The sequence below is a fragment of the Panthera tigris genome (assembly GCF_018350195.1).
Source record: "Panthera tigris isolate Pti1 chromosome E1 unlocalized genomic scaffold, P.tigris_Pti1_mat1.1 chrE1_random_Un_scaffold_69, whole genome shotgun sequence".
Lineage (NCBI taxonomy): Eukaryota > Metazoa > Chordata > Mammalia > Carnivora > Felidae > Panthera > Panthera tigris.
In genome coordinates, this window is record NW_024962176.1 from 83,515 (window position 1) to 108,546 (window position 25,032).

Sequence of the window (25,032 nt, forward strand, 5' to 3'; positions counted from 1 at the left end):
TGTCCAGTGCGGCAACCTGGAAATCTAGGACCTTAGGAAGCACCTCAGGAAATTGTGATGATCAGTCAGCTTTGGACACTACTGATCTACTCCATCCCCCTTTTTCCATTCAGAATAATGTAAGTGCAGACAACTCTTCAGTTGTAATAATCATAGTTAATATGTGTAAAGCGCCTGCTGTGAACCACTTTAACAAACCTCCCCTCCAATCTTTGTAACTACTCTTAAATCCATACTGTGAGTAAACAACTTTCTACAATCTCCTCTCTCTAGATGTTCTGCACGATTCTCATGCAGTTTATCTTTTCATATGCTTTTGATGGGCATTGTTAGGTGTCCATGTGGTGCTTCAGAAAGTCCTGCCATCTTAAGCAAAGAAGATAAAGTGATTGAATGGCATTTCTCATCAACAGCAGGTTCTCAAGGATGTTTCCTAGGACCTTTAAGGCATACATTATACTTTTCTCAGGCTTGTGGCATGTCAAACCCCATAATGATCAGGGAGATTAATGAACTCTTAGCAAATTAATATGTTCATGATTCACATGAGTATAAATTACCCAGTGAAAAGCCATGGTGCTTGATCACCAGGCACTTCCAGGACCAGGGCTCCAAGATTTCAACCTCTTCTTCCCACTTCCAACCATTTCCATGTTGGGCCAACATATGATTTAGATTGATGGGCCTACTCAGAACATTAAGATGCTTGGCTACATGACGAAGTTTTCATACACAAAATGGCTTCACTTTTATTAAAAATACCCACAATGAAACAAGTCTAACTTCAAGAAATTTTGTTGCCAGTGTGCCTGGGTGGCTCAGTTGGTTAAGCATCCGACCTTGGCTCAGGTCATGATCTCATGGTTCATGAATTTGAGCCCAGCATTGGGGTCTGTGCTTACAGCTCAGAGCCTGGAGCCTGCTTCAGATTCTGTCCCTCCCCTGCTTACATGCTCGCTCGCTCTCTCTCTCTCTCTCTCTCTCTCTCTCTCAAAAATAAATAAACATTAAAAAAATAAAAAGAAATAAAGAGAAATTTTGTTACTGATGTTTCTACTATTACTCGCTTCCAGAATTTCTAGCAACAAACACTTTGACTTTAATCAAAATCCACATAAAAAAAAAATCCACATAAATGCTTTACTTTTCAAATGATTGTCTGGCATCCTGGTAGAGAATTTACCTGTTAAGCATCGTCAGCCAAAAGGGTGAAATGAAAGAAGACAGCATCTGACAATATCCCTGGCAACACTACCACCATTTTGTGCCACAGGCCCTCAGTTTGCTTACATCATTTCTGAACTCTAATCAAAGCCTCCCAAGGGAAAGTTTTGGAAGCCTGAAAACATATCTAATCCCCTTTGAAATAGTTATTTTGGGGGGCTCCTGGGTGGCTCAGTTAGTAGAACATCCAACTTCAGCTCAGGCCGTGATCTCACGGTTCATGGGTTCAAGCCCCACGTTGAGCTCACTACTGTCAGCATGGAGCCTGCTTCAGATCCTCTGTCCCCTTCTCTCTCTCTCTCTCTCTCTCTCAGTCTCTCTCTCTCTCTCTCTCCGCCCCTCCCCCACTCATGCTCTCTCAAAAATAAAAATGAATATTTAAAAAAATAATAATTAAAAAAATAGTTATTCTTAAGGGGGTGCCTGGCTGGCTCAGTGGAAAGAGCATGTGACTCTTGATCTTGGAGTCATGATTTTGGGCCCCCTATTGGGTGTACAGATTACTTAAGTAAAAATAAAACTTAAAAAGAAATAAGAAACAAAATTATTTTTCTAAATTGCAGAAAATTGAATGGATCATATCACAAACGAGCTATAAAAGTTAGTGCCTCCATAATAAATGCCAGCTACACTTCTTGTGATTATTTCATCTCGTTTAGCCAACTGTGTAAATGATGTTACCTAAACTAACAGATGAAACAGGAAGAAGGTATAATAGAGTCTTCTATAAGCTAAAACTTCAAGAGTCGTATTTACAGACACATGGGCATTTGGGGAACTCCAAAATCATTGGGTCTTAGCTCATTTTACAGTTTTCCAAATCCATTCACGGACATTATCATGCATGTTCCTCACAGCAATTTCCAAAGGAAGCAGTCATGCAGCAGTGAAAGAAGTGTGCTCTGAAGCAGGAAGCTTGAGTTTGAGTCCAGGTTCTTGACTTAACTAGAGGTCTGATAGTTATTTATCAATGCCATTACCTGTGAAATGTGTGTGGTGATAGCTACTTTCACTTGCTGAACAGATAAGTGAAATGAATACATAAAAATATCTAGCTCCGTTTCCAACTTCTAACTTCTTTCCATGCAAATCCCAATGGGTATTCTTTTTTATTTATTTAGAGAGAGAGAACACGAGCCGGGTGGGGGGTGGGGGGAGTGCAGAGAGAGAGGAGGAGGGAGAATCCCAAGCAGGCTCCATGCTGCCAGCACAGAGCCCAACCTGAGGCTCAAACTCAGGAACTTTTAGATCATGACCTGAGCTGATACCGAGAGTCCAATGCTTAACCAACCGAGCCACCCAGGAGCCCTCCACTGGGTATTTTTTCTTATCGTGACAAAATGGTTCCAAAATATAACAAGTCTCCAGGAAGAGCCAATAAAAAGTATTAAAGAAGAATAATGGAAGACTACCATGGTGGTACATGAATTACATTAATGGACTCAATTCCTCAATCCCTCTCTGCATCCACCTTTTTTGCAGTGTGACTCAGCAGTTCCTTCTAGGAAAAATGGAATGTGTTTCCCTGCACCTCAAGTCTAAGTTCAGTCCTGTGAATTGTTTTGGCCAATGAGATGTTAGCAAACTTGCTGCAAGCAGAGATTTATAAAAGTGCTTTTGCATTTGCTTCCTGTCTGCCCTCTGCACCTCACCATGGAACATGTCTGGGCTAGCTGGCTGGTGGTTAAAAGATATGTAGCCCAATTGCATGCATTTCCTTAGACCATGAGCCAGCAGACCACCAGACTTAAGAACGAGCCTAACTAAAGCCAGAAAAACTTCCCAGCTTAGCCCAGCCTAAATTACAAGCTGCAAATGCAAGAGCTAAATAAACATTTATTGCTTTAAGCTGTATTTTCTCAGTGGGGTTTTTATAAGAAAATTAAGCCCTATAGAAAAAAATATTTGAGTGACTATTTTCTCAATTCTCCCAAATGGTACATAGTTAATTCATTACATATAATAAATGTCTTAGGGTATTAAGACTTAATTATCTTCTGGAACCCTGCTAAGAAGGGATGTTTTATGCCATTGCACTTTGGATGGTTGTCATATAGCATAATTGTAACAACAGATAACTAATACAACCATACATGCTTTATAAAGTCATCATTCTTAAAATAATGTGTCACCAAAATGACAGAGTAATGGACCAAAATTAAATATCAAAAAGTCTGAAATCTATAAAAAATACAAAATAAAAGTGACATTTTAAGAAAGAAATGGAGCATTCATTGTGACAAGTGGCTACTATATGCAGAACAAAAACCTAACTCCTTGACATCTTGCCTTCAAATACACTCCATATTGTTAAAAAGAGTATTTGTTTGAAGAAAAAGCTGTATTATAAAAAAAAAAAGGTAACAGTTCACATCATCTTCTATTGATAAAGGCCTTTTTAAGCATGATTACCAGTAAAGGAAACAATAATAGAATGATTGATAGATCTATGTGAAACTTTTAAACATCACTGTATGTTTAAAAATCAAAAATATTAACTCTGACACAAAATTTTCATATTTCAACAAATAGTTAAAAGGAAAACAACAATTAAATTGGTAATTGCTATTACTTATACATGTGTTTTCATAGCAAAAACTTATTGAGCTTCTTCTATATGCCAGAACTGTGTATTTGGAGCTTAAATAGAAAGCAGGGGGGAAAAAAAGAAGGAAAGAAAGCAGAAAGAAGCACAACCCCTATTCACACAGCACTTAAAGTTTAGTGAAGAAGCCAGAATAGAAGCCAGTAAATAAGTACAGGAGAGCATTCCAGTAAGAGGAAACTGCATGGCAAAGGCCCTGTGGTGGGAGGGACTTTAGTGCATTTCAGAAACTGAAATAAGGCCAAAGCAGCAAGAACACAGCAAACAAATGAGAGACTGGCTCAAAAAGAACTAAAGAGGAAAACAGGGGCCAGAAGTTGCAAAGCCTTATAAGGCCTCAGGAAGACATTTGATGTTTACCCTAAGAAAGTTACTTCAAGTGAATGGTTTTAATTGGGTGGGTGACATGATCATGTTTGTGCTTTGACTTTCTGACTATAGACAAGATAATTTATTCAAACATGTGAAGTTAGTGAGTTACTGTATTAACACAGGCAAGAAGCTCTAGGAATTTGGCCCAGAGGGATGGTAATGAAGATACTGACAAGTGAATGGATTCAAAGATACTTTAATGATTAAACACACACACACACACACACACAAGCTTGGTGATGGGAAGGATTAAGGGAGTGACGGAAAGATAATATTCTATTATGCCAAAATGTGATAATGGCATTCACCAGGCAAGTTAAAATCCGTAGAAAACCAGGTGGGGAAGAGACGGATCATGAGCTTTATCTTAAATATTAAACATATTAAGGCTGAATTGTCTCTGACACATTCATGTAGAAGTGAAGTAAGAGGTTCAGTATAGAGTAGAGGTAGGAGCTAGAGAAAGAAATTTGGATCTCATCAGCATTTAGCGGATAGCTGAAGCTACAAACATGGATATTTGAAGCTGTGGGAAAGCTTCTCAAAGCAGAGATCGAAGATAAGTATCCCTAAGACTTAGCCTTTAGAAGTTCCCAAGATTGACGGCCAGCTGGAGAAGAACAAAGACTTGCGAAAGCATGAGGCGAGCATGAAAGGAGAAAAGCCCAGGGTGGGGAGGAGTAAAATCACCAAGGCCAGCAGAAGAGAAAACTTCAAGAAGTAGTGGTCACCAATGTCCAACTCGGTGGAAAGGCCAAGTCAGACAAGGACCTGACAAGGTGGTATCCTGAGCAAGAGTTGCCAAATGCATTCAGAGGTGGGAAAATGAAGACATCAAGGACAGTCCTCCCCGCGAACCCACGGGGGATACCTTCCAAGACTCCTCGTGGATGCTTAAAACCAAGGAGAGTACCAAAATTTATATATCCTATGGCTTTTTCTATACATACCTATAATGAAGTTTAATTATAAATTCGGCACAGTAAAAGATTAACAACGATAATGATAAAACGGAACAATTATACCAATATACTGTAATAAAAGTTCTGTGAATGTGATCCCTCTCTTTCTCTCAAAATATTACACTGTAGGGGCACCTGGGTGGCTCAGTCGGTTAAGCGCCCCACTTCGCTCAGGTCGTGATCTCACGGTTCACGGGTTCCAGCCCTGAGTCTCTGTGCTGACGGCTCAGAGCCTGGAACATGCTTTGGATTCTGTCTCCCTCTCTCTCTGCCCCTCCCCCGCTCGCTCCCCCGCTCGCGCGCTCGCTCTCTCTCCCTCTCTCTCTCAAAAATAAATAAACATTTTTTTTAATTTAAATACTGTCATCTTTACAAAGTATCTTAAAAAAGATATTACCCAGTACTCACCCTTCTTGTGACGTTGTGAGATGTGAAACTGCCTACGTAATGGGATGAAGAGAGGTGAGTGACGCAGGCGCTGTGACGCAGCTAGTCTACTATTCACCTTCTGATGATTCGTCAGGATCATCTGCTTCCTCCCCGCGGTTTGCCGTGGGGAAAATGAAATCACAGATAGCGAAACTGCGGATAAGAGGGGAACTACTATATAGGCAACTCTTGTCAGAAAATAGGTTGCAGAACAGAAGGATTATCGAGGGATGTGAATAATCTTTCCCTGCTTTCTTCCTTTTTGAATCTGCCATATTTTTTGTTATTAACAGAATTTTAAGTTTATTTATTTTTCATTTACACCCAACGTGGGCCTCAAACTCACAATCTGGAGATCAGGAGTCACATGCTCTTTCACCTGAGCCTCCGGCGCCCCCTACAAAATGTTAAAGGTTATTAATATCGTCAAATTCAGTACTCCAAAATTTTGTCGGTAAGTATAAAATGGATAATAGTTTAAAATATATGGGCGATTTACATACTAAGTGGTATATATTAGTCCTCATCATTAAGGTTTGTAAGAAATAGAAGTAAAAAGTAAATGTAATTTAAAAATCAAAAGTAAGTAATGTATGGAAAGTTCTTACTTCCCTGGCTGACACAAATAGACATTTTCTTCCCTTTTCTCTTTATATGAATAATACTACAGTCTAAGACAATTGAAAGATTTTGTGCAATTGAAACTGAGCATTCTGCTTTATCAATGTTAATCTTCATTGGACAAATTCTACTTATTTCATCTCTTTCTTATTCTGTTAGTACATATATACTTCCATTATAATTAAGTTGATATAGGTTTAATAAGCAAACAAATATTTCACAAAAATACCATCCAGTATTTTTGGTTGTGGTGTTTTTTAAAAAAGATAGGGCACAATTTATGCATATACACATATTATAAGTAAAGAAATGGGTACACAAACATGTTTAACTTGTTTAAGATCAAAATTATTTGATTAGGGGCGCCGGGGTGGCTCAGTGGGTTGAGTATCAGACTCTGAATTTCAGCTCAGGTCTTAATCTCGCGGTTGGTGACTTCCAGCCCCACAAGGGGCAGGCTCTGCACTCACAGTGTGGCTCCTGCTTGAGATTCTCTCTCTCTCTCTCTCTCTCTCTCTCTCTCTCTCTCTCTCCCTCTCCCTCTCCCTCTCCCTCTCTCTCTCTCTCTCTCTCTCTCTCTCTCTCCCTCTTTCTGCCCCTCCCCTGCTCATGCTCTATCTATCTCAAAATAAGTAAAAACTCTTTTAAAAAAAAGAATATTTGATTAAATGAAGCAGTGAATAAATTTTTTTCTTGCAAAAATTTTGCCTGAGCCTGAAAAGGAATAGGAATCAGCGCCTGGCATTATGAATGCATTTTATCAGGTGCCATAGGCACATAAAAATTGGATTCCTGCTTTACTCATATGTTGGACATAAACCAACACCACTCTGCAGCAAGTTCCCTTACAGAAGGAACTCTGTCTAATCTCTTACAAAATGTCCTAAATAAGAAAATAAAATAAGTAGAATTAAAGCTGTACTATACCAGGGCACATTTATATTTCTGACAACTATGGATTATTCAGTAATACCCCTCAGTGCACCAGTAAGCAGAGAGCATGGAAAGCTAATAAAAGTAATGAAGTCTTTGTAATACATGAACTCACTGCTATTAAATCTCTTCTGAGAAATGGGATGAGCCTGCCAAGTTTGTTGGGAGGACAGCTGAATTTGTAAGCTGGTGAAGTGAATATAAGTTGTGCCACGTGGCAACAGGGGCTGAGAGATAATGGGTGTTAATCCTCAGAAACTGAATGCTTTCTCTAGCCTTCAAATTTATTGAGAAGTGATCATGACACAAAGCTGGATTTGTCATATCTGTGTACTTGTCAGCAAAGTCCAGAGATGAAATCGCAGTTTCATAGTATACAAAGCTTGGGTGTATCATAGTTGCTACCAGTATTGAGCCACACAATGTAAACTTAACATTCTTCGTCCAATGACTGATATCATTTGCCATCCCTGTTTAAGGCCTGGTGAAGTGCCTTAGTTGTCCAGAGCTCCCTGGAGCCATGATGATATTCAGGTCTATGGAAAGTGCTAGTCAAGTGGTGTATTGGTCAAAGACCAACCAGGAAACAGCACACTGTAATTTAGGAGAGCTTAATATACAAAGGTGTAGGCAGGGTACACGAAAACCACAAAAATAGTACAGTACATACCCTGAGGTAGTATTAGTGGGGAGCATTTACCACTAGGGAGTGACAGCAGCAAACTCCCAAATCGTGAGATCATGACCTGAGCCAAATGGACGCTCAACCGTCTGAGGCACCCAGGCCACCCTAATGCCCTCTTTTCTTTTTTCTTTTTTTTAATGTTTATTTATTTTTGAGAGACAGAGAGAGACAGCATGGGAGGGAGAGGGCAGAGAGAGAGAGGGAGACCCAGAATATGAAGCAGCCTCCAGGCACTGAGCTGGCAGCACAGAGCCCGATGCGGGGCTCCAGCCCATGAGCCGTGAGATCATGACGTGAGCCGAAGTCGGATGCTCAACCGACTGAGCCACCCAGCTGCCCCTTCTTTTAATGTTTACTTATTTTTGAGAGAGAGAGAGAGAGAGAGAGAGAGAGAGGGAGAGAGAGAGAGAGAATGTGCATACATGTATGTGCCTGTGGGGGAGGGGGCAGAGACAGAGCGGACCGAGGATCCAAAGCAGGCTCTGCTCTGACAGCAGAGAGCCCAATGCAGGGCTTGACCTCACAAACTGCAAGACCATGAGCCGCTTACGATCATGACGCTTAACCGTGTGAGCCACCCAGGCGCCCCATATGTATGACTTCCTTTGAGAAATCCTTGGTCTTCAGGCAGCCCCTATTAAAATCCGTTGTTTTTTATCAATTCCCATTCTATCACCAATAAGATGTTCTAGAAAGGGCAGGGTCTCCTCAGAGCCTGCTTCTGCTATAACTCTTTCTCAGCCCGAAGCCTCGCTTTGCAGACAGTACTCATTCATTTCAAAGTGAGGAAGACCAATGACATGGCTGTCCCGTGCCCCTTCCCCACCCTTGAGCCTCTCCGACTGCCTACCGGGATGGCAGCCCGGGGGTCCAGTCCATTCTCCACCACCGAGAGCATTTCCGCTCACGCTGCAGCTCCCTCGGAGAATCACATGACACCTGCAGAGACAGACGGCGCGGCCACATGAGCAGGTTCCAGCTCACCACCCCCAGCCAATTCTCCCCCTCCCCCCAGCAGGCAGCGGGTCAGCCCATCTTCCTCAAACTGCAATGCAAAGGCCTCTGAATTCAAAAGTAAAAGCCAAGAGTGGATTTTAAGGAAGGAAACAAGGGAAGAGAAGAAATGTGAGGGCTCGGATCTCAGGAGGTGGGGAATCCTATGTGCCGTGGGTGGGTCCACCCTAATCAGGGCATGGAGAGGCCTCTGTATGCCACACCAAACGCTGGCACAAAAAAGCAGGGAATGAGGGGCCGATTTGGATACAGAACTAAGGGTGCGAGGGGGATGCTGCCGCTGGAGGTGCCAAGAGCCCACGTGGACCAGGAAGCAGGGGCTCACAATTCACATTCGGAGCCTCTGACTCCTGTGCCAGCCCGATGTCTGCCAGCTCGGCAGGGACAAGCACAACTGAAGGAAGTTTCCAAAGGGAGGGCCTCTTGCTACATAGCTGCTTCCCCTCCAGGCACGAGGGTCCAGCTGGAGCAGCACAGGGACACGCCTAAAGGGAAACAACACGGGTTCGAATCTCGATTTGCCACTAACCACTTAGGCATGCTAGGTGGGGCACCACGGCAGACGTCTCAAACGGAGGTTATGAATGTGGAAAACGCCCAGCACAGGGCCTGACGGTACTAAGGATAAATGGTATCTATTACCCCGGTTGGATGTGGCCAAGCCTTATAGGCAAAGGCCACTGTCTGAATGAGTCCGCTCAACTACCTGAAGTCAGTACACAGGTAAATCCCTCAGGGCACTGGCTTCCCCCCCACCCCCCCGGGGGTGGCTTAGGTGGGGGGGGGGGCCTCAACCTGAGCCTCGGGGGGTGGCTGTTGGCTCGCCTGGACCGCCCCAGCCACTTGGACGGACCAGGATTGGGCAGGCACATTCCCATCTAAACAGATCTCTAGTGACCACGCTGCCGAGCATGGAGGGACACCAAAAAATAGGTCATCGCTGTCTCTGTTCTCAAAACCCTATGGCCCAAAGAAGTTATCAAATGGAGGCATGCTGAATGGATTTTGTACTGTTTACACACATTGCTTCATTCATTCCTTGTAACCACCCTAGGCGAGCTCTTTTATTATCCAGATCTAACAGATATGAAATCAAAGCTGACCCAGGTCAGGGAACTTCCCAAGATCCCAGGGCTGATCAGTGGCGGGCTCTACCACCTTCGGCCAGGATGACATCCACCCTTCTGGAAGAGGCGGGTGTGAGCTAGGGCTAAGGGGTGGCTGGGGAGGGGGCAGGGAAGTCTTGGGAGGAGGGCTCTCCAGCTGGGGGCCCAGGTGGCGGGATGCAAGGGAGCATCAGGGTTGAGTCTGGCAGGACTCTTTTTCTGTTTATATCCTAGTACACATTTGCCTAAGTTTCTCCAGGATTTAACAGGGGTACAAAATTGTCTTCCTAAGAGGTTGTGCTATTTCAAGCTGGCAGATTGAAACATGCCAAGTCTCTACCAAACTCCAAACTCCACCAAAGTCCCTAAGGATGATTAGAAAAGATACAATTAGAAAATCCACAACCTTAGCTCAAAGCCAAGGGAGTAGCTCTACAAACACTCCCCACCAGAAATGCCTTGGAGCCACCTACAGGGTGATTAGCTGGGATACTGCAGTAGGACCAAGGACAGCACATCAACCCCACATCCTTCCTCCTTGGATCTGGCAGCAAAGGGTGTTTTCTTCCAGGCAGGAGCCATTGGTGTTAGAAGGGGGCAGGGTCCCAGAACCCTGGAGGAAGGGTATACACTCTGACTAGCCATTAGAAGTCACCTCCCACCTCTTCTTTAACTCTCAGGGGGACCTGTCACCAATAACAAGCCCCGTGGTTCATTTCACCTCTTCCTTAGGACCAGAAAACAGAAGCAAGTCAAATCTCAACTACAAAGATAAATTGCACTCAGGAATGACCAAATGGAGTGAGAAAGCCAATTCTATTCAGGACAGAAAATAAAAAACAAATGTAACAGCTTATAGTCAATGACACAGTTAACAGAGAAAACACAAAAGGATTTGAGAATACCAACATTAATGGGGCACCTGCGTGGCTCAGTCGGTTAAGCATCCGACTTCGGCTCAGGTTGCAGTCCATGGGTTCAAGCCCTGCACTGGGCTCTGTGCTGAAGCTCAGAGCCTGGAGCCTGCTTCAGATTCTGTGTCTCCCTCTCTCTCTGCCCCTCCCCAACTTGCACTCTGTCTCTCACTCTCTCTCTCTCTCTCTCAAAAATAAACAGTATACAAAATTTAGAATGGCATCATTAATATATCCTCAGACAGAGGTAAACAGTACATCTAATAAAAAGAACCAACTCAAGATTATATGAATGAAAAGTATTATCATTAGTAAAAAACTCAGTCTATGAGCAGCAGAAACGGTCGTTGAATAAATTAGAAAACTTGAGAGATCTGGCCACTGATTTCTTACCAATACTTGAAATTCTATGTATTTATTATATTTACATATTTGTTTTTATATTATATATTTGTAAACCCCTTGACAAGTGGGATATTTGGTCAGTTTTGTTCTTGAGCTTATATCCCTGGCATGTAAAACAGTTCCTGGGACATAGGAGATGCTCCATAAATATTTGTTGAATGAATTCAGAAAGTGACAGGTATCAATTTGCAAATATACTACTTTTAATTAAAACAAATCATTCATTTATCATCATTTATGAGAATAAGTACAACTTCACAGGAAAACAAATGTCTTTCTCCACCTCCACCCCAATTTGTGACTCAATCTTTTGAGACAAGAACCTTTTGAGAATTTCATAAAAGCTATGGAATGGACCCTTTCCCTAGAAAACTGCACTTTCTTGAATACGTGCAAAGGTGTGCATGCGATTTCAATTTGCAGACCATCCCTTTAGGGCTCAGGTCCGTGAATAGAATGGACTGAATTTGTGGGTGCCAAACTTGGATGGAAAATAGAATCACATCTCTATTTTCACAAACCTCTAACTAGAATTAGCATTTCCTTCCATTATGAATGTAGGCAACAAACCACAGATTAGTGTAGTTAATTTGGTCCCCAGCAGAAATCAGATATTTTCATATCACATATTTGGCGTGGATATCTCAAAATATCATTTATTCTCATCAGTACCTTGAAGTTATAATAGTTAGTAGGCGTACCATTATATTTTGTTATTTAATATTCTAACAGAAGCAGATTTATTGCTATATCACTAATCTTTTTAAAAATTTTTTGAAAACTCTATTTCCACATAATTTCCTTTTCCTATATATTTTAACTTATTATACATTTGAAAACATTATCCCAAGAACATAAGCTTCTGCAGATCATCAATACATATATAGAAGGGTGCCTGGGTGGCTCAGTCTGTTAAGTGTCCAACTTCAGCTCAGGTCATGATCTCACGGTTCGTGGGTTCGAGCCCCACATTGGGCTCTCTGCTGACAGATCAGAGCCTGGAGCCTGCTTCCAATTCTGTGTCTCCCTCTCTTTCTGCCCCTCCCCTGTTCATGCTCTGTCTCTCAGCAATAAATACATGTTAAAAAAAATTTTTTTTTTAATTTGATATATAGAAAAAAAGGTTAAAAATCCTGCCCCAGGGGACTATTGACCCATAGTTAAAAACTTCTGTCTTACAAGGCATAACCCTCAAGCTGAATTAGAAATCATCAAATCTTGGGGCACCTGGGTGGCTCAGTTGGTTAAGTGTCTGACTTCGGCTCAAGTCATCATTTCACAGTTTGTGGGGTCAAGCCCCACATCAGGCTCTGTGCTGACAGCTCGGAGCCTAGAGCCTGCTTTGGACTCTGTGTCTCCCTCTCTCTCTGCCCCTTCCCTGCTCACTCACTCTCTTTCTCTCTCTCTCTCTCTCTCTCTCAAAAATAAATAAACATTTAAAAATTTTTTAAGAATCATCAAATCTTACCAGATTCATCTTCTAGTATATAAACTACCAAATACACGCTTTTCAAAAAATATTTTTTTAATTTCAGTTTATTTTTTTTAATAGGTAATATATATTTGCATGGCTCAGAATTCCAAAGGTATATAATACACAATTCAAAGTTTTTCTCCTACCCCTGTCCCTCAGCCTACCCACTCTCTCCACTCTCTCTTGTTCCGTGTGCCAAATTACTTTCATTTTTCTTACAAGTTTGGGAAATAAGATCTCCAAGTTAGATACTATCATGAGAAAATATAAACTATATATAGTATTTAAGAAATTCATAAAATTCATAAGAAAACAACTACCTTGTTCTACCATTTGTCCCTTACCAGTAAGGTTATCAGACTAAGGGGCAGGGGGGAATCTACTTTAGGGGGATCATAATCCCTACATTTAGATTACTATGACTGTTATGTCTTTTATTATTAATTCAGAAGTCATTTATGACTTATCTACCCAAGTTGAACTAATGATATGACACACAATCTGTCATGAAAAATGCCAGTCAGTTACTTTGAGTATAATATTGTTTCCAAAATTACTTGTGTCTACACTGACTTTTTCTACAAATCAATTTAAAAAAAAGATAACAAAAAAATTGGCAAAGGACAGAAAATTCAGACAAGAAACACAAATGCCCAGGAAACATACAGAGATATTTAAATGTATACGTAATCAGAAAAATTCAAATTCAGAAGGGACCCATTTTATTCACCCACCAGATCAGCCAAGAAATGGAGAATATCCAAGAGTGGGAGGGTAGGAGGAAATGAATGCTGTCATGGTGTATGGATTGGTGTGTAAATTGGCACACCTTTTTTGAGGGCAATTAAAATTGTATATATCGACATCGTCTTCATCCCAACAGTTCCATTTCCAGGGATCTATTCTACAGAAATACCCACCCACGTACACAAAGATGCATGTATGAGGTGGTCCATGCAGCAATGCATGTAATAAGAAAACTGGACACAGCCTAAACATCCATCAGGAGGGGAATTACTAAATCGTAATACACTCATACTATGGAATATTATGCAGCAGCTTGCATGGATGGGGTAACCCTCTATGTACTGGAAGAAAAAAAGTCTAAGACATACCACGAAGCAAAAGAATCGAGTTGTAGGATGTTACAATTTATGTAAAAAAAAGATAAGAAAATCACACAACAAACCTATTTTGCTGTAAATATGTATGTAGGCAAATGCATGGAAAAAGGTCTGGAAGGATATATACTAAATCCAGAGTAGTGGCTATCCCAGCAGTGGGGGGATTAGAACATAAGGCAGGTGTTCACTAGATCTGTTATTTCATCAAAAAAAATTTTTTTAATGTTTATTTCTTTTTGAGACAGAGAGAGAGAGGGAATGAATGAGCAGGAGAGGGGCAGAGAGAGAGGGAGACAGAATCCGAAGCAGGCTCCAGGCTCTGAGCTGTCAACACAGAGCCCAACGTGGGGCTTGAACCCACGAACCGTTGAGATTATGACCTGAGCCGAAGTTGGACACTTAACCGAATAAGCCCCCCAGGCCCCCCTGTTATTTCATTTTTATATATTGAGACTATAATCACGTATTCCTTGTATAATGGAAAATAAGTTGAAATTGATTCTAATTTTAAAGGGAACCTGCCAAATTTAATTTTTAAAATAAACACAGATGGGGCGCCTGGGTGGCTCAGTCGGTTAAGCGGCCGACTTCAGCTCAGGTCATGATCTCGCGGTCCGTGAGTTCGAGCCCTGCGTCGGGCTCTGTGCTGACAGCTCAGAGCCTGGAGCCTGTTTCAGATTCTCTGTCTCCCTCTCTCTGACCCTCCCCCGTTCATGCTCTGTCTCTCTCTGTTTCAAAAATAAATAAACGTTAAAAAAAAAATTAACACAGAATTGCAATCGGTAGAGGTCGAGTTGGGATATGGAAGGGGAAACACCTTTCCTCAGAGCTACTGACTTCAAAGTTCTGGACCAAGAAGGACCTTAGAATGCAGTTAGTTTTTTTTGTTTTTGTTTTTTTTTTTTTTGTATTCGTATTTGGAGAGAATATACTCACAGTTTCTCAGCCCAACGGTATCCCTTCCATACATTTTCATCAATGTGAGAAATAGAGTTTCCTTGGAAATTTCTGTGAAGAAACACAGTTCAGATCCTTGAATAGGTAGGAAAGGAATGAACAGAATAAATAAAAGAATCACTGGCAACCTTGTGGGGAATATTCCAATGCAGTAAATGCCAACTTTCTAATTTCCGCGGCTATCAGCATCCCAGGTGGTGCAATTAATAAAGAGATAGCGTGGGGCCACTGGCACAAACAAGCCAGCTCCTTAGCACCTGAACTTCCTATTTGTTCCATTCCTTGGGTAGATAACGCCTGTTAATTACTCTGGAGATAAGTATTTTTTTTCCCCAAATCACTTATGTGTCTAAAATGGTTCCTTCCACAAATCAATGAGAAAATAATAACTCAACGAAAAAAATGGTAAAAAATTTACCATTATCAGCAAACAAATGTAAAGAAGCCCTCTACTGAAACCTCTCTAGGTGTTAGAAGGATAAGGGAAGTTAGAAATTAGAATAACTAACATGGAAAGATTTCTTAGACATATTGTATAGGGAAAAGCAACAAATCACTGGGCAAGGAATTAAAAAGTATCCCCTCATTAGGAAATTAGGAAAAAATGCAAAGGAAAGAGATGGGAAGGAAGGACACACACCAAAAAGGTGACAGGAGTTATCTTATGAGTGGGATTTTCACGTTTTATCCTCTATACCTGTGACATTAAAAACAAAAAAAAGTATCCATGCTAATTCATGTATCCATGAATTACACATGTTTAAGAGAAGCTATGAAATGCCTGAGGTTCAGTTTCAACCGCTAACTCTGCGTATGACTTTGAATCTTTACCTTTAGTTTTGTCCTCTTCCCTCAGCAACAGCTTACCTGGTCAGTTTATATACACATTTTTTTCAGGGGAGTCAGGAATAAATTCAAAACAGATACCCATCTGCCCATGTGCCTGGTGGACATTTCCAGTCAACCTGAAGCCTTCTGGTTGCTCTGTGTTCCCTGGTAAAAGATGCCTCAACTTCCATCATTCTCCTTATCTGGGACAGAAGTTTCAGAGTAATATCTGAGTTTTCTCTTTCCCGTGCACACCCCACCCGCGACTGTCATCAGTTAGTCTATCTTGTCACTTCCTCCTTTGCAGTGCTCTCAAGGCTTTTCTTTCTACTCTTTTCAGCCACTCTGAGTCGGCCCCTTGTTACTTTATTCCCAGGTTTTGTTAGAACATTCTATCTGGTCTCGCTGGATCAAGCTCTCCTCTCCAGATCGGCCTATATGGGGAACTGAAAATAATCCTGTTTCAACGGTCTGTATATCTCATGCTTGAAAACTTTCAATGGCTCTCTATAACTCAGAATCTAACGTTCAAACCTCTCTAGCTGATAGTCAAGGTTTCTCGTAATTGGATCTTTAACTGCTTAACCTAATTCTTAATTCCTGATCATTCCTGCAGCCGTGCCTTTGCCTAGACTTATACCCATTTTTTCTCTATTTAACACATCAGAGCCACTCTTTAAGTCTCAGCTAAAGTGTTAGCTTATCCATGCAGCTCTCCCTGACCTCCATACTCCGCTGATTACAGAGTCTGCTGAATTCCAACACCCATGGTACCTCTTTTAGTACTTAATTACATGCCACCTCCCTTTTTATGACCATTTCCTTTCTTCCCACCTGTCATTTCATGTTCTGAAGACGATTTCATCCTAGTGTGGCGCCCATAGTACTTACTCTTGGGTTGGGCCCAAACTGAGTACTGTATGTGGAAGGCCGGGCGTCAAAGATGAGGTCTGGGGAATCAAAATAATAACAGCTAACACTCATATTTTGCCAGGCACTGATCCAAGTGCTTCATATGTATTACCTCATCTAGATCTCACCATAATCCCATGAGATGGTAACTATCATAATTTCCATTTCACAGAAAAGGAAACTGAGTCACAAAGCTAATAGATGACAGACCTCGGCCCAAACGCAGGCAATCTAGTTCCAGAATCTCTACTCTTCACTACTCTGTTGTATCCTATTATAGAGGATGGAGCAAAAATGGGAGAGTAGAGGTTAAGGAATGAAATAATGGGGCTAAAAATTGGATAAGGAAAAAGAATAAGGACAATTACAAGTAAAAGATTGCAGAAGGGCGAACAGTAGTAAAAAGGAAAATGAAGATAAGGGATAGTTGACAAAGAAAAGGTAAAAACAGAAAGTCAGTCAACGTGGTTGGGGAGATGAGGAAGGCCCAGGACGACATTGAGGAAGAGACTGCCATGTCAAGCAGGAGGCAGAGAACAAACAAGTAAAGGCGATTCTTACAAGATGGTGAAGGTGCCGTTGTAGGTGTCGGGCTCCAGCACGGGCACTCTGCGGAGCCTCTGCTGTGGGCTGAGACCAACACACGACAGTGTCTCCTCTTTGCAGGTACAGCGCTCACATATTTTGAGGTTTGTGGTGGCATTCTGTTCTGGTTGCCAAGTTAAAGTTGTGTATGCCTTTTCTGAGGTATAGTTTACAAAATGCACCACAGGATGTTCAGTTGTTGGAGGAAAACCTGTCTCAAATGACTCTGGTTGCTGACTTACAGGAATTTCTAGGTCCATAGGTGGAACCGTGACTTCAGTCAGGTTTCGATGTTGACTCTGAACCTGTTTTGGATGTGCAAGTGTCACCTCAGGGTCCTTTGGGGGAGGAGTTGTAGTCTTCTTCAGGGTTGTCGAATGTTCAGCCTCTGTAATAGGTTCTGGAGTTATAGTAAGCTCCACATGACGAAATGGGATGATGGGTGATGCTGGATGCTGACCTTGATCCTTACTTGGAGTTGGAACTGTCACTTCCTGCTGGAATGGATATTGAACTACAACCTCCTTAGGTGGCTCTGGAGGCTGAGTTGGGGTGTCTCGCATGGTTGGAGAAGGTTCAGTCTCCACACTGGATCCTGCAGTTACAGTAAGTTCCAGGTCCATAGGTGGAACTGTGACTTCAGTCAGGTTTGGATGCTGACTCTGAACCTGCTCTGGATGTGCAAGTGTCACCTCAAGGTCCTTTGGAGGAGGAGCTGTAGTCTCCTTCACGGGTGTAGAATGTTCAGCCTCTGTAGTAGGTTCTGGAGTTATGGTAAGCCCCAAGTCCACACGATGAGCTGTGACACTGGGCAATGTTGGTTGCTGACCTTGATCCTTACTTGGAGTAGGAACTGTCACTTCCTGTTGGGACGGATACTGAACAACCTCCTTAGGTGGCTCTGGAGGCTGGGTTGGGGTCTCTTGCATGGTTACAGAAGGTTCAGTCTCTGTAGTGGATTCTGGAGTTATGGTAAGCCCTGGGTCCAAAGGTTTAACTGTGACTTTAGTTAAGGTTGGATGCTGAATGTGCTCTGAATGTGGAAATGTCACCTCAAGGTCCTCTGGAGGAGCTATAGTCTGCTGCATGATTGTAGAATGCTCAGCCTCCACAGTAGGTTCTGGAGTTACAGTAAGCTCCAGGTCAGCAGGCTGAACAGTAACATTGGGCAAGTTTGGATGCTGAGCTTGCTCTTGTCCTAGAGGTGGAACTGTCACCTCATTATGGACTGGAGGTTGTGCTACAACCTCCTCAGGTGGCTCTGGAGGCTGAACTGGGGCCTCCTGCTGGGCTGGAGGAGTTTCTGCCTCCTTAGAGGGCTCCGGAGGTTGAGTTGGAGACTGCTGCAGAATTGGAGATGGTTCTACCTTCTCAGGGGCCTCTGAAGGCTGAGCTTGTACCTCCTGTTGTGTTAGAGAAGGTTCTATCTCCTTAAGTGGCTCGAGAGGTAGAGATAGGGTTTCCTGCTGGACTGGAGATGGTTCCACCTTCTCAGGAGGGTCTGAAGGCTGAGGTGGGGCCTCCTGCTGTGTGGAAGGTTCTACCTCCTTAGGGGGCTCAGGGGATACAACTGGGGCTCCCTGCTGAGTTGGAAAAGATTCTGCCTCATTACCGGGCTCTGAAGGCTGAGCTGGGGGCTCCTGAGGTGTGGGAGAAGGTTCCACCTCCTTAGGGGGCTCAGGGGATATAGCTGGGGACTCCTGGAGGACTGGAAACTGAGCTGGGGCCACCTGCTGGGTTGGAGACTCTGCCTCATTAGGGGGCTCTGAAGGCTGAGCTGGGGCCTCCTGCAGTGTGGGAGAAGGTTCTACCTCCTTAGGGGGCTCAGGAGATACAGCTGGGGCCTGCTGGGGGACAGGAGACTGAACCAGGGCCTCCTGCGGGGTTGGAGAAGATTCTGCCTCATTAGGGGGCTCTGAAGGCTGAGCTGGGACTTCCTGCTGAACTGGAGATGGTTCTACCTTCTCAGGAGGCTCTGAAGGCTGAGCTGGGGCCAGCTGGGGGACTACAGACTGAGCTGGGGCCTCCTGTTGGCCTGAAGCAGGGTCCACAGCCTTAGGGGGGTCTGGAGTCTGAGCTAGGACCTCTTGTTGGCCTGGAGAAGACTCATCTTCAGGGGACTCTGGAGACTGGGAAAGATGCTTGGACTGAGCTGGAGCAAATTCAACTTTCTCAGGGGGAATAGGAGATTGAGCAGGGACATCCTGCTGCACTGGAAGATGTTTAACCTCCTTAGTTGCCTGGGGACTTAGGAAAATCCTCAGATCCACAGGTTTACCTGTGATATTAGGCAACACTGGATGCTGATCTTCACCTGGACCTGGAGGTGAGAATGTCACCTCATGCTGTACTGGAGACTGAGCTACAACATCTGTAGAGGACCCTGGAGGCTGAGCTGGATGCTCATACTGAACTGGAAAAGACTCGACCCCCTCATTGGGCTTTGGTTGCTGAGCTGGGACCTCTTGCTGGATTGGAGAAGGTTCTATACTTGCAACAGGCACTTGAGGCAGAGCTGAGCTCTCCTGCTGGCTTGGAGAAAGTTCAATTTCCTCAGGAAAATCTTCGGGTGGAGTTGAGACTTCATGCTGGACTGGAGAAGATTCCACATTTTCAGGGGGCGCTGGATGCTGATGTGGGACCTCCTGCTGGATTGGAGAAGGTTCCAACTGCTCAGGGGACACTCCAGACTGAGCTGAGGCCTCTTCTCGGAGTGGAGAAGCTTCAACCTCATTAGTGGATTCTGAGGTCATGGTAACTGAGGAATCCACAGGTTTAACAGTGACATTAGGCAACAGCAGGAGCTGAGCTTGATTCTGACCTTGAGGAAAAACTGTTACCACCTGATGCTCTGGAGAGTGAGCTGGGGCCTCCTGTTGGGTTGGAGAAGGTTCAACCTCACCAGAAGGCTCTGGATGTTGAGCTGTGGCTTCCTGTTGAGTGGCAGAAGGGTTAATTTCCTCAGAGGTCTGTGGATGCTGACTTGGGGCCTCCTGATAGGTTGCAGGTTTAACTTCCCCACGGGGATTTGGATGCTGAGTTGTGGCCTCTGACTGGGCTGGAGAAGGCTCAGTCCCCTCAAGGGGCTCTGGATACTGAGTTGGGGTCTCTGGTTGGGTTGGAAAAGGCTCACCCTCCTCTGATGCCTGAGGATACTGAGCTGGAGCCTCCTGCTGGGTTGAAGAAGGTTCAACCTCCTCAGGGGTCTGTGGATGCTGAACTGGGGCCTCCTCCTGGGTTGTAGGTGGTTCACTCCCCTCGGAGGCCTGTGGGTGCTGACCCTGGCCCTCCTCCTGGAGAGGGGAAGGTTCACCCTCTTCCTGGGCCTCTGGAAGCTGAGTCGGGGCCTCCTCCTGGGTTGAGGATGATTCACCCTCCTCAGGGGCCTGTGATTGCTGAGCTAGGGCCTCCTGCTGAGTTGTAGAAGGTTCAACTTCTCCAGGATATTCTGGATACTGAACTGGGGTCTCCTGCTGTGTTGGAAGTTTCTCCTGTGTGGTAGATTCTGGAGATTGCGTTGGAGTCTCCTGTTGAACTGGCAAAGATTCAACCTCAGGGGACTGTGGAGGCAGAGTTGGGGCTTCATGCTGGGTTTCAAAAGGTTCCACATTAAGAGGCACTGAGGGCTGAGCTATAGTCTCGTGCCGAACTGGAGAAGGTCCCACCTCTGTAGTGGGTTCTGCAGTCATGGTAAGCTGCACATCTGGAGGTTTCACACTGACATTGGGCAGGTTTAAATGTTGATCATGGTAGTGACCTGGAGGTGAAACTGTCATCTTATGATGCCATAGAGGTTGAGCTGGGTGCTCCTGCTGGGTTGGAGAAGGTTCCACCTCCCTGGAAGGCAGCTCTGGAGGCTGAGCTGGTTGCTCTTGCAGGGTTGCAGAAGATTCTATCTCCCCTGGAGACTGAGCTGGAGTCTCCTGCTGGGTTGAAGATTCTGCCTCATTAAGGAGCTCTGCAAGCTGAGCTAAGGCCTCCTCCTGGGTTGGAGAAAGTTCAGCTTCTCCAAAACGGTCTGGAAGCTGAGCTGGGGGTTCCTGTTTGCTTAGAGAAGGCTTACCTTCCTCAGGAGGCACTGAAGGCTGAGCTGGGGTCTCCTGCTGCCTTAGAGAAGGATCAATCACCCCAGGAGGCTCGGAAGGCTGACCTGGGGTCTCCTGCTCACTTGAAGGCTCAACCTCCTCTGGAGGCTTACCCGAGGTCTCTTGCTGGGTTAGAGAAAGTTCTGCTTCCTCAGTATGTTCAAGAGGCTGAGGTGGGGCCTCTTGCTGGGCTATAGAAGATTCAACACCTTTATCAGGCCCTGGAGTTGTGGTAAATTCCACATCTAAAGGCTTACCTATAACCCTGGGAAACATTAAATAATCTGGATACTGACCTAGAGGTAGAGATGTCACCTCATCACTTACTGCAAGTTGAGTTAAATACTCGATAGGGAACTCTGGAACTAGAGTTGGGGCCTCCTGCTGGACTGGGGTAGGTTCAACCTCCTCGAGGCGCTCTGCAGGCTGAGCAGGGGCCTCCTGCTGGACTGGGGTAGGTCCAGCCTCCTCAGGGTGCTCCGCAGGCTGAGTTAGAGTTATGGTAAGATCCAGAGGTTTAACAGTGACATTGGGGAAGCTTGGCTTCTGAGCTTCACTCTGACTTGGAGATAGCACATTTACTTCATGATGTGCTAACAGTTGAGATATGATGTCCTTAGATGGCTCTGGAGGCTGAGCAGGGGCCTCCTGGGGGGTTGGAGAAGGTTCCACTTCCTCGGGGGCCTCTGTAGGGTGAGCTGAGGCTTCCTGCTGGACTGAAGAAGGTTCGACCTCTTCAGGGGTACTTGAAGGCTCAGCTGGGGCTTCTTGTGGGTTTGCTGAATTTCCATCCTTAAGGGACTCTGGACGCTGAGATGGAGCCTCCTGCTCAAGTAGAGATGTTTCTGTCTCTTCAGAGGGCTCTGGATGCTGAGCCTGAGCCTCCCCTTGGGGCAAAAAAGATTCAGCTTCCTCAGGGGACTCTAGATGATTTGGGGTCTTCTGCAAGGGTGGAGGAATTTCAGCCTCCTCAGAGAAGTTTGGAAGTTGATCTGGTCCCCCTGGGAAACCCATAGGTAGGTTCTCCTCAGGATACAGGAGACCCATATTGGAATCTAAATAATCATCCTGCAGCTGTTGTTGTAGGTGCTCTTTATTTGCAAATTGGTTTGGAGTTCCAACAACTTTGGCAAGCCTTCGATGCTGAGCTAGATCTTTCTTCAGGTTTAGGGGTGAAACAATAAACTTTGTTGGCTTTGAACTCTGACTATCCAGAGATGGAACAAGTATTTCAAATGACTGGTGATCTTCGGCCTGATCTAAACCTACAGTTTTAGTCTTACTTTTGAGATGAGGAGGCGGAGCTATGGTCTGATTCTGATCCCAACCTGGCACTGGAACCACCTCTGGGAGCCTTTGATGCTGGGTTAGCTGGTCATTCAGATCCTCATCTGGCCCTGGGGGTAGTTCTCCAAACGAATCCGTGTCCAGGAATGGAACCAAAGTCTCGGTCAACTCCTTAGGCGGGGCCAACATCTGGGCTGGAGCAGAGGACCCCGGGTAATTAAAGCCCCCCGGCTCAGCTGGGGGTGTAAGTGCCTGGGGCGATTCGGGGGGGGGATCAGAGGAGCGAGAAGACCAGGGCTCAGCCGCCTCCAGGGGGTCGGAAGTCAGCTGGGCAGGGCCCACTCCGGAGGCTGAGCTGCCTGGACCAGCAGCCACAACGGTTGCCACATAAAGAGAAGCAGTGGGGCCAACAGGCGCAGCCGGGACATGACACGCGGAGGCTCCGGGGCGCAGCGACCCAGGCGAGTAGGGTACTGGCGCTGGGCCCTGAGCGGGAGCCAAACCATTATGGCAGCCCCGTGATGCGCGCGCGCACCTTTAGCAACTGCGCGCCCCTCCCCCGCCAACGTCCCACCGTTTATTTATGGCGTCTTTATTTACGCCACCTTGATTAGCTCCCTGGAGATGGGCTCCGCACCACCAGAGCGGGCCCTTTTCCCAGAATCACTTGGGGCCCAGGCCTCCCTCCACCCTGCAAAGGCCACCACTCCCCCCCACTCCCCCCTCCCCCCCCCCCCCCCCCGGGGCTGCTCACAGCAAGGTAGTACTTGCACTCAGATCTGGGTGGCCCCGGACTCCCGCAGCTCTGAGGGGTGGAAGGGTGGGGGAGTGGAGCAGAGCTTCCAAGGAAGCCACAGGACCTGGCATCCTGGGAAATTAAAAAATGCTAGTCCAGCTCTAGCAATTTGAACTCTTGCTCTTCAAGGCTTAAATCCGAGAGACGTTCTTCCTCCCCCTGGCCATACCGCTTCCAAGAAAAGTAGCTGACCTGCAAAATAAGCACCAGTTAGGGCGATGGGGAGGAGAACACACTTCACAGTCAGATATTCTAAAATGTTGCCATTTCCTCTAAATTCTCAATACCCATGGCTGATTATTAATTCACCACTCTGTTAGATGGGGGCCTACCACTGAATCTGCGATGGCCCCTAAATGTCTGTAGGAGGAGTTTGGGGGGAGTGCTAAGCAATTCATTCTGGGAAAGAGGGCCGGAAACCAATTCTAGCCCTAAGAGCTGGGAAATGCATATTGCATTTAACAATATGAAGGTCAACAGGAACCATACTGAGATCAGTTCAGTGCAACAGTTAAAGCAGAAGTCAAATTCAAGTGTTTGGGAAATGAACTGAAATGTATTGTACTTCAGAGACATTCATAGAAGAGAACGGGAAAACTGAACTGCAGCCAGAGGAAGGACAAGAGAGTTGTTATGAAAGAAAAACAAAATAAAAACAAAGCAAAACACCAACAGGTTGAAAAGAAGAAATCAGAAAAGGAGATACAGCTCAAAACATAGGGTGGAGAAGAGATAAATGAGGTCTTATAAGTCGTTAAAAGGAAAGGAGTAAAAAGCATGGATGGAAAGTTTATCCCTGAATAAGAGAAGAAATGTTTCAACTTCTTTTTTTAGTATATGTGCTGTCTAAGGAAGCACAGAAATGTTTCAACCTTTCAACAGTTAATTTTGTACCTCAAGTGTCAGGAAGTATATACACATGTCCTCAAAGCATATTTCTCCATCTCTGCCTTCTCCTTCCACCAACAGGAACAGCGTCTACAGGCTGATACACCCTAAAGAAGCCTGTCTGTCTGAAGAAATGCCATCTTTCACAATTCAGCTGGTGACGGTTAGGTACCGTGTTGGACATTTCCCAGCCATAACCACCTATGGCTTTGTGTGAGGCAGCTGGGGAAGGTCTCTTTCTGCAGAACTTTGCTGTAAGTTCAGAATCACAGCCTCCTGGTCATAGTTAGGCTCAACCAGTTTTTGGAACATCCTAGTTAGGCATATACATGGCATAGGGAACGGGATACAGAGATATCCTTTTAAAACATTATCCACAGTACAGCTTGCTAATCAAGGTGCCAAAATATACTGGTACATAGTGAATGGATTATGGATACGCTGAGTGACACAAATCCCCTCAAAATGCAGGGCAACTTGTCCTAGACTAACTTGTCCCCAAGCCAGTCACCTCCATCCATAAACAGCCTCCCCTGAGGACCCTCAGAGGACTGAAGGAGTGTGAGCAGAGTTTGACACATCTCAGAAGTGCCTGCAGGGGACAAGCAAAATGACTGTTACCTGGCACTTGCTGCTTCGCCACTCTCTAAGCCTGGCCAAAAGGGTATTCCACTGCCTGGATATTGATTTTTAGGAGCCAGCTCTCTAGATTATTTCAAAATAATAATAAAGCTATTTTGCAGAATGTGTTTGACTTTTTAGAGTGGTCACTTAGAACACATTAGTACCAATGGACAGATGTGTCCAGCATGCATGGTGACAAAGA

General features: G+C 44.7%; 1 protein-coding gene and 1 long non-coding RNA gene across 16 annotated transcripts in view; one reads left to right on the plus strand and one right to left on the minus strand.

Moving 5' to 3' along the window:
- Positions 1–23,224, minus strand: part of LOC122236281 (titin-like) — a 65,960-nt gene extending 42,736 nt beyond the window's left edge. For 10 of the 15 annotated variants that reach the window (XR_006214355.1, XR_006214354.1, XR_006214356.1 and 7 more), the window contains exons 1-4: positions 17,127–23,224; positions 14,805–14,876; positions 8,682–8,770; positions 5,572–5,745 (exon numbers count right to left, since the gene is read on the minus strand). Coding sequence is in view for 9 of the 15 variants with exons in the window: in XM_042977148.1 (XP_042833082.1) it covers positions 5,572–5,745; positions 8,682–8,770; positions 14,805–14,876; positions 17,127–22,711 (5,920 nt within the window). In the remaining 6 variants the exon portion in view is untranslated. Of the gene's footprint in view, positions 1–5,571; positions 5,746–5,938; positions 5,990–8,681; positions 8,771–14,804; positions 14,877–17,126 lie in introns of those variants that run through there. The other 5 variants (XR_006214359.1, XM_042977153.1, XM_042977156.1 and 2 more) reach the window with 2 other exon arrangements.
- LOC122236284 lies at positions 5,965–16,194 on the plus strand. Its single transcript, XR_006214361.1, has 2 exons — positions 5,965–6,046; positions 16,030–16,194. It is a non-coding gene; the product is annotated as an uncharacterized LOC122236284 (long non-coding RNA).
- Positions 23,225–25,032: the final 1,808 nt, after the last annotated feature.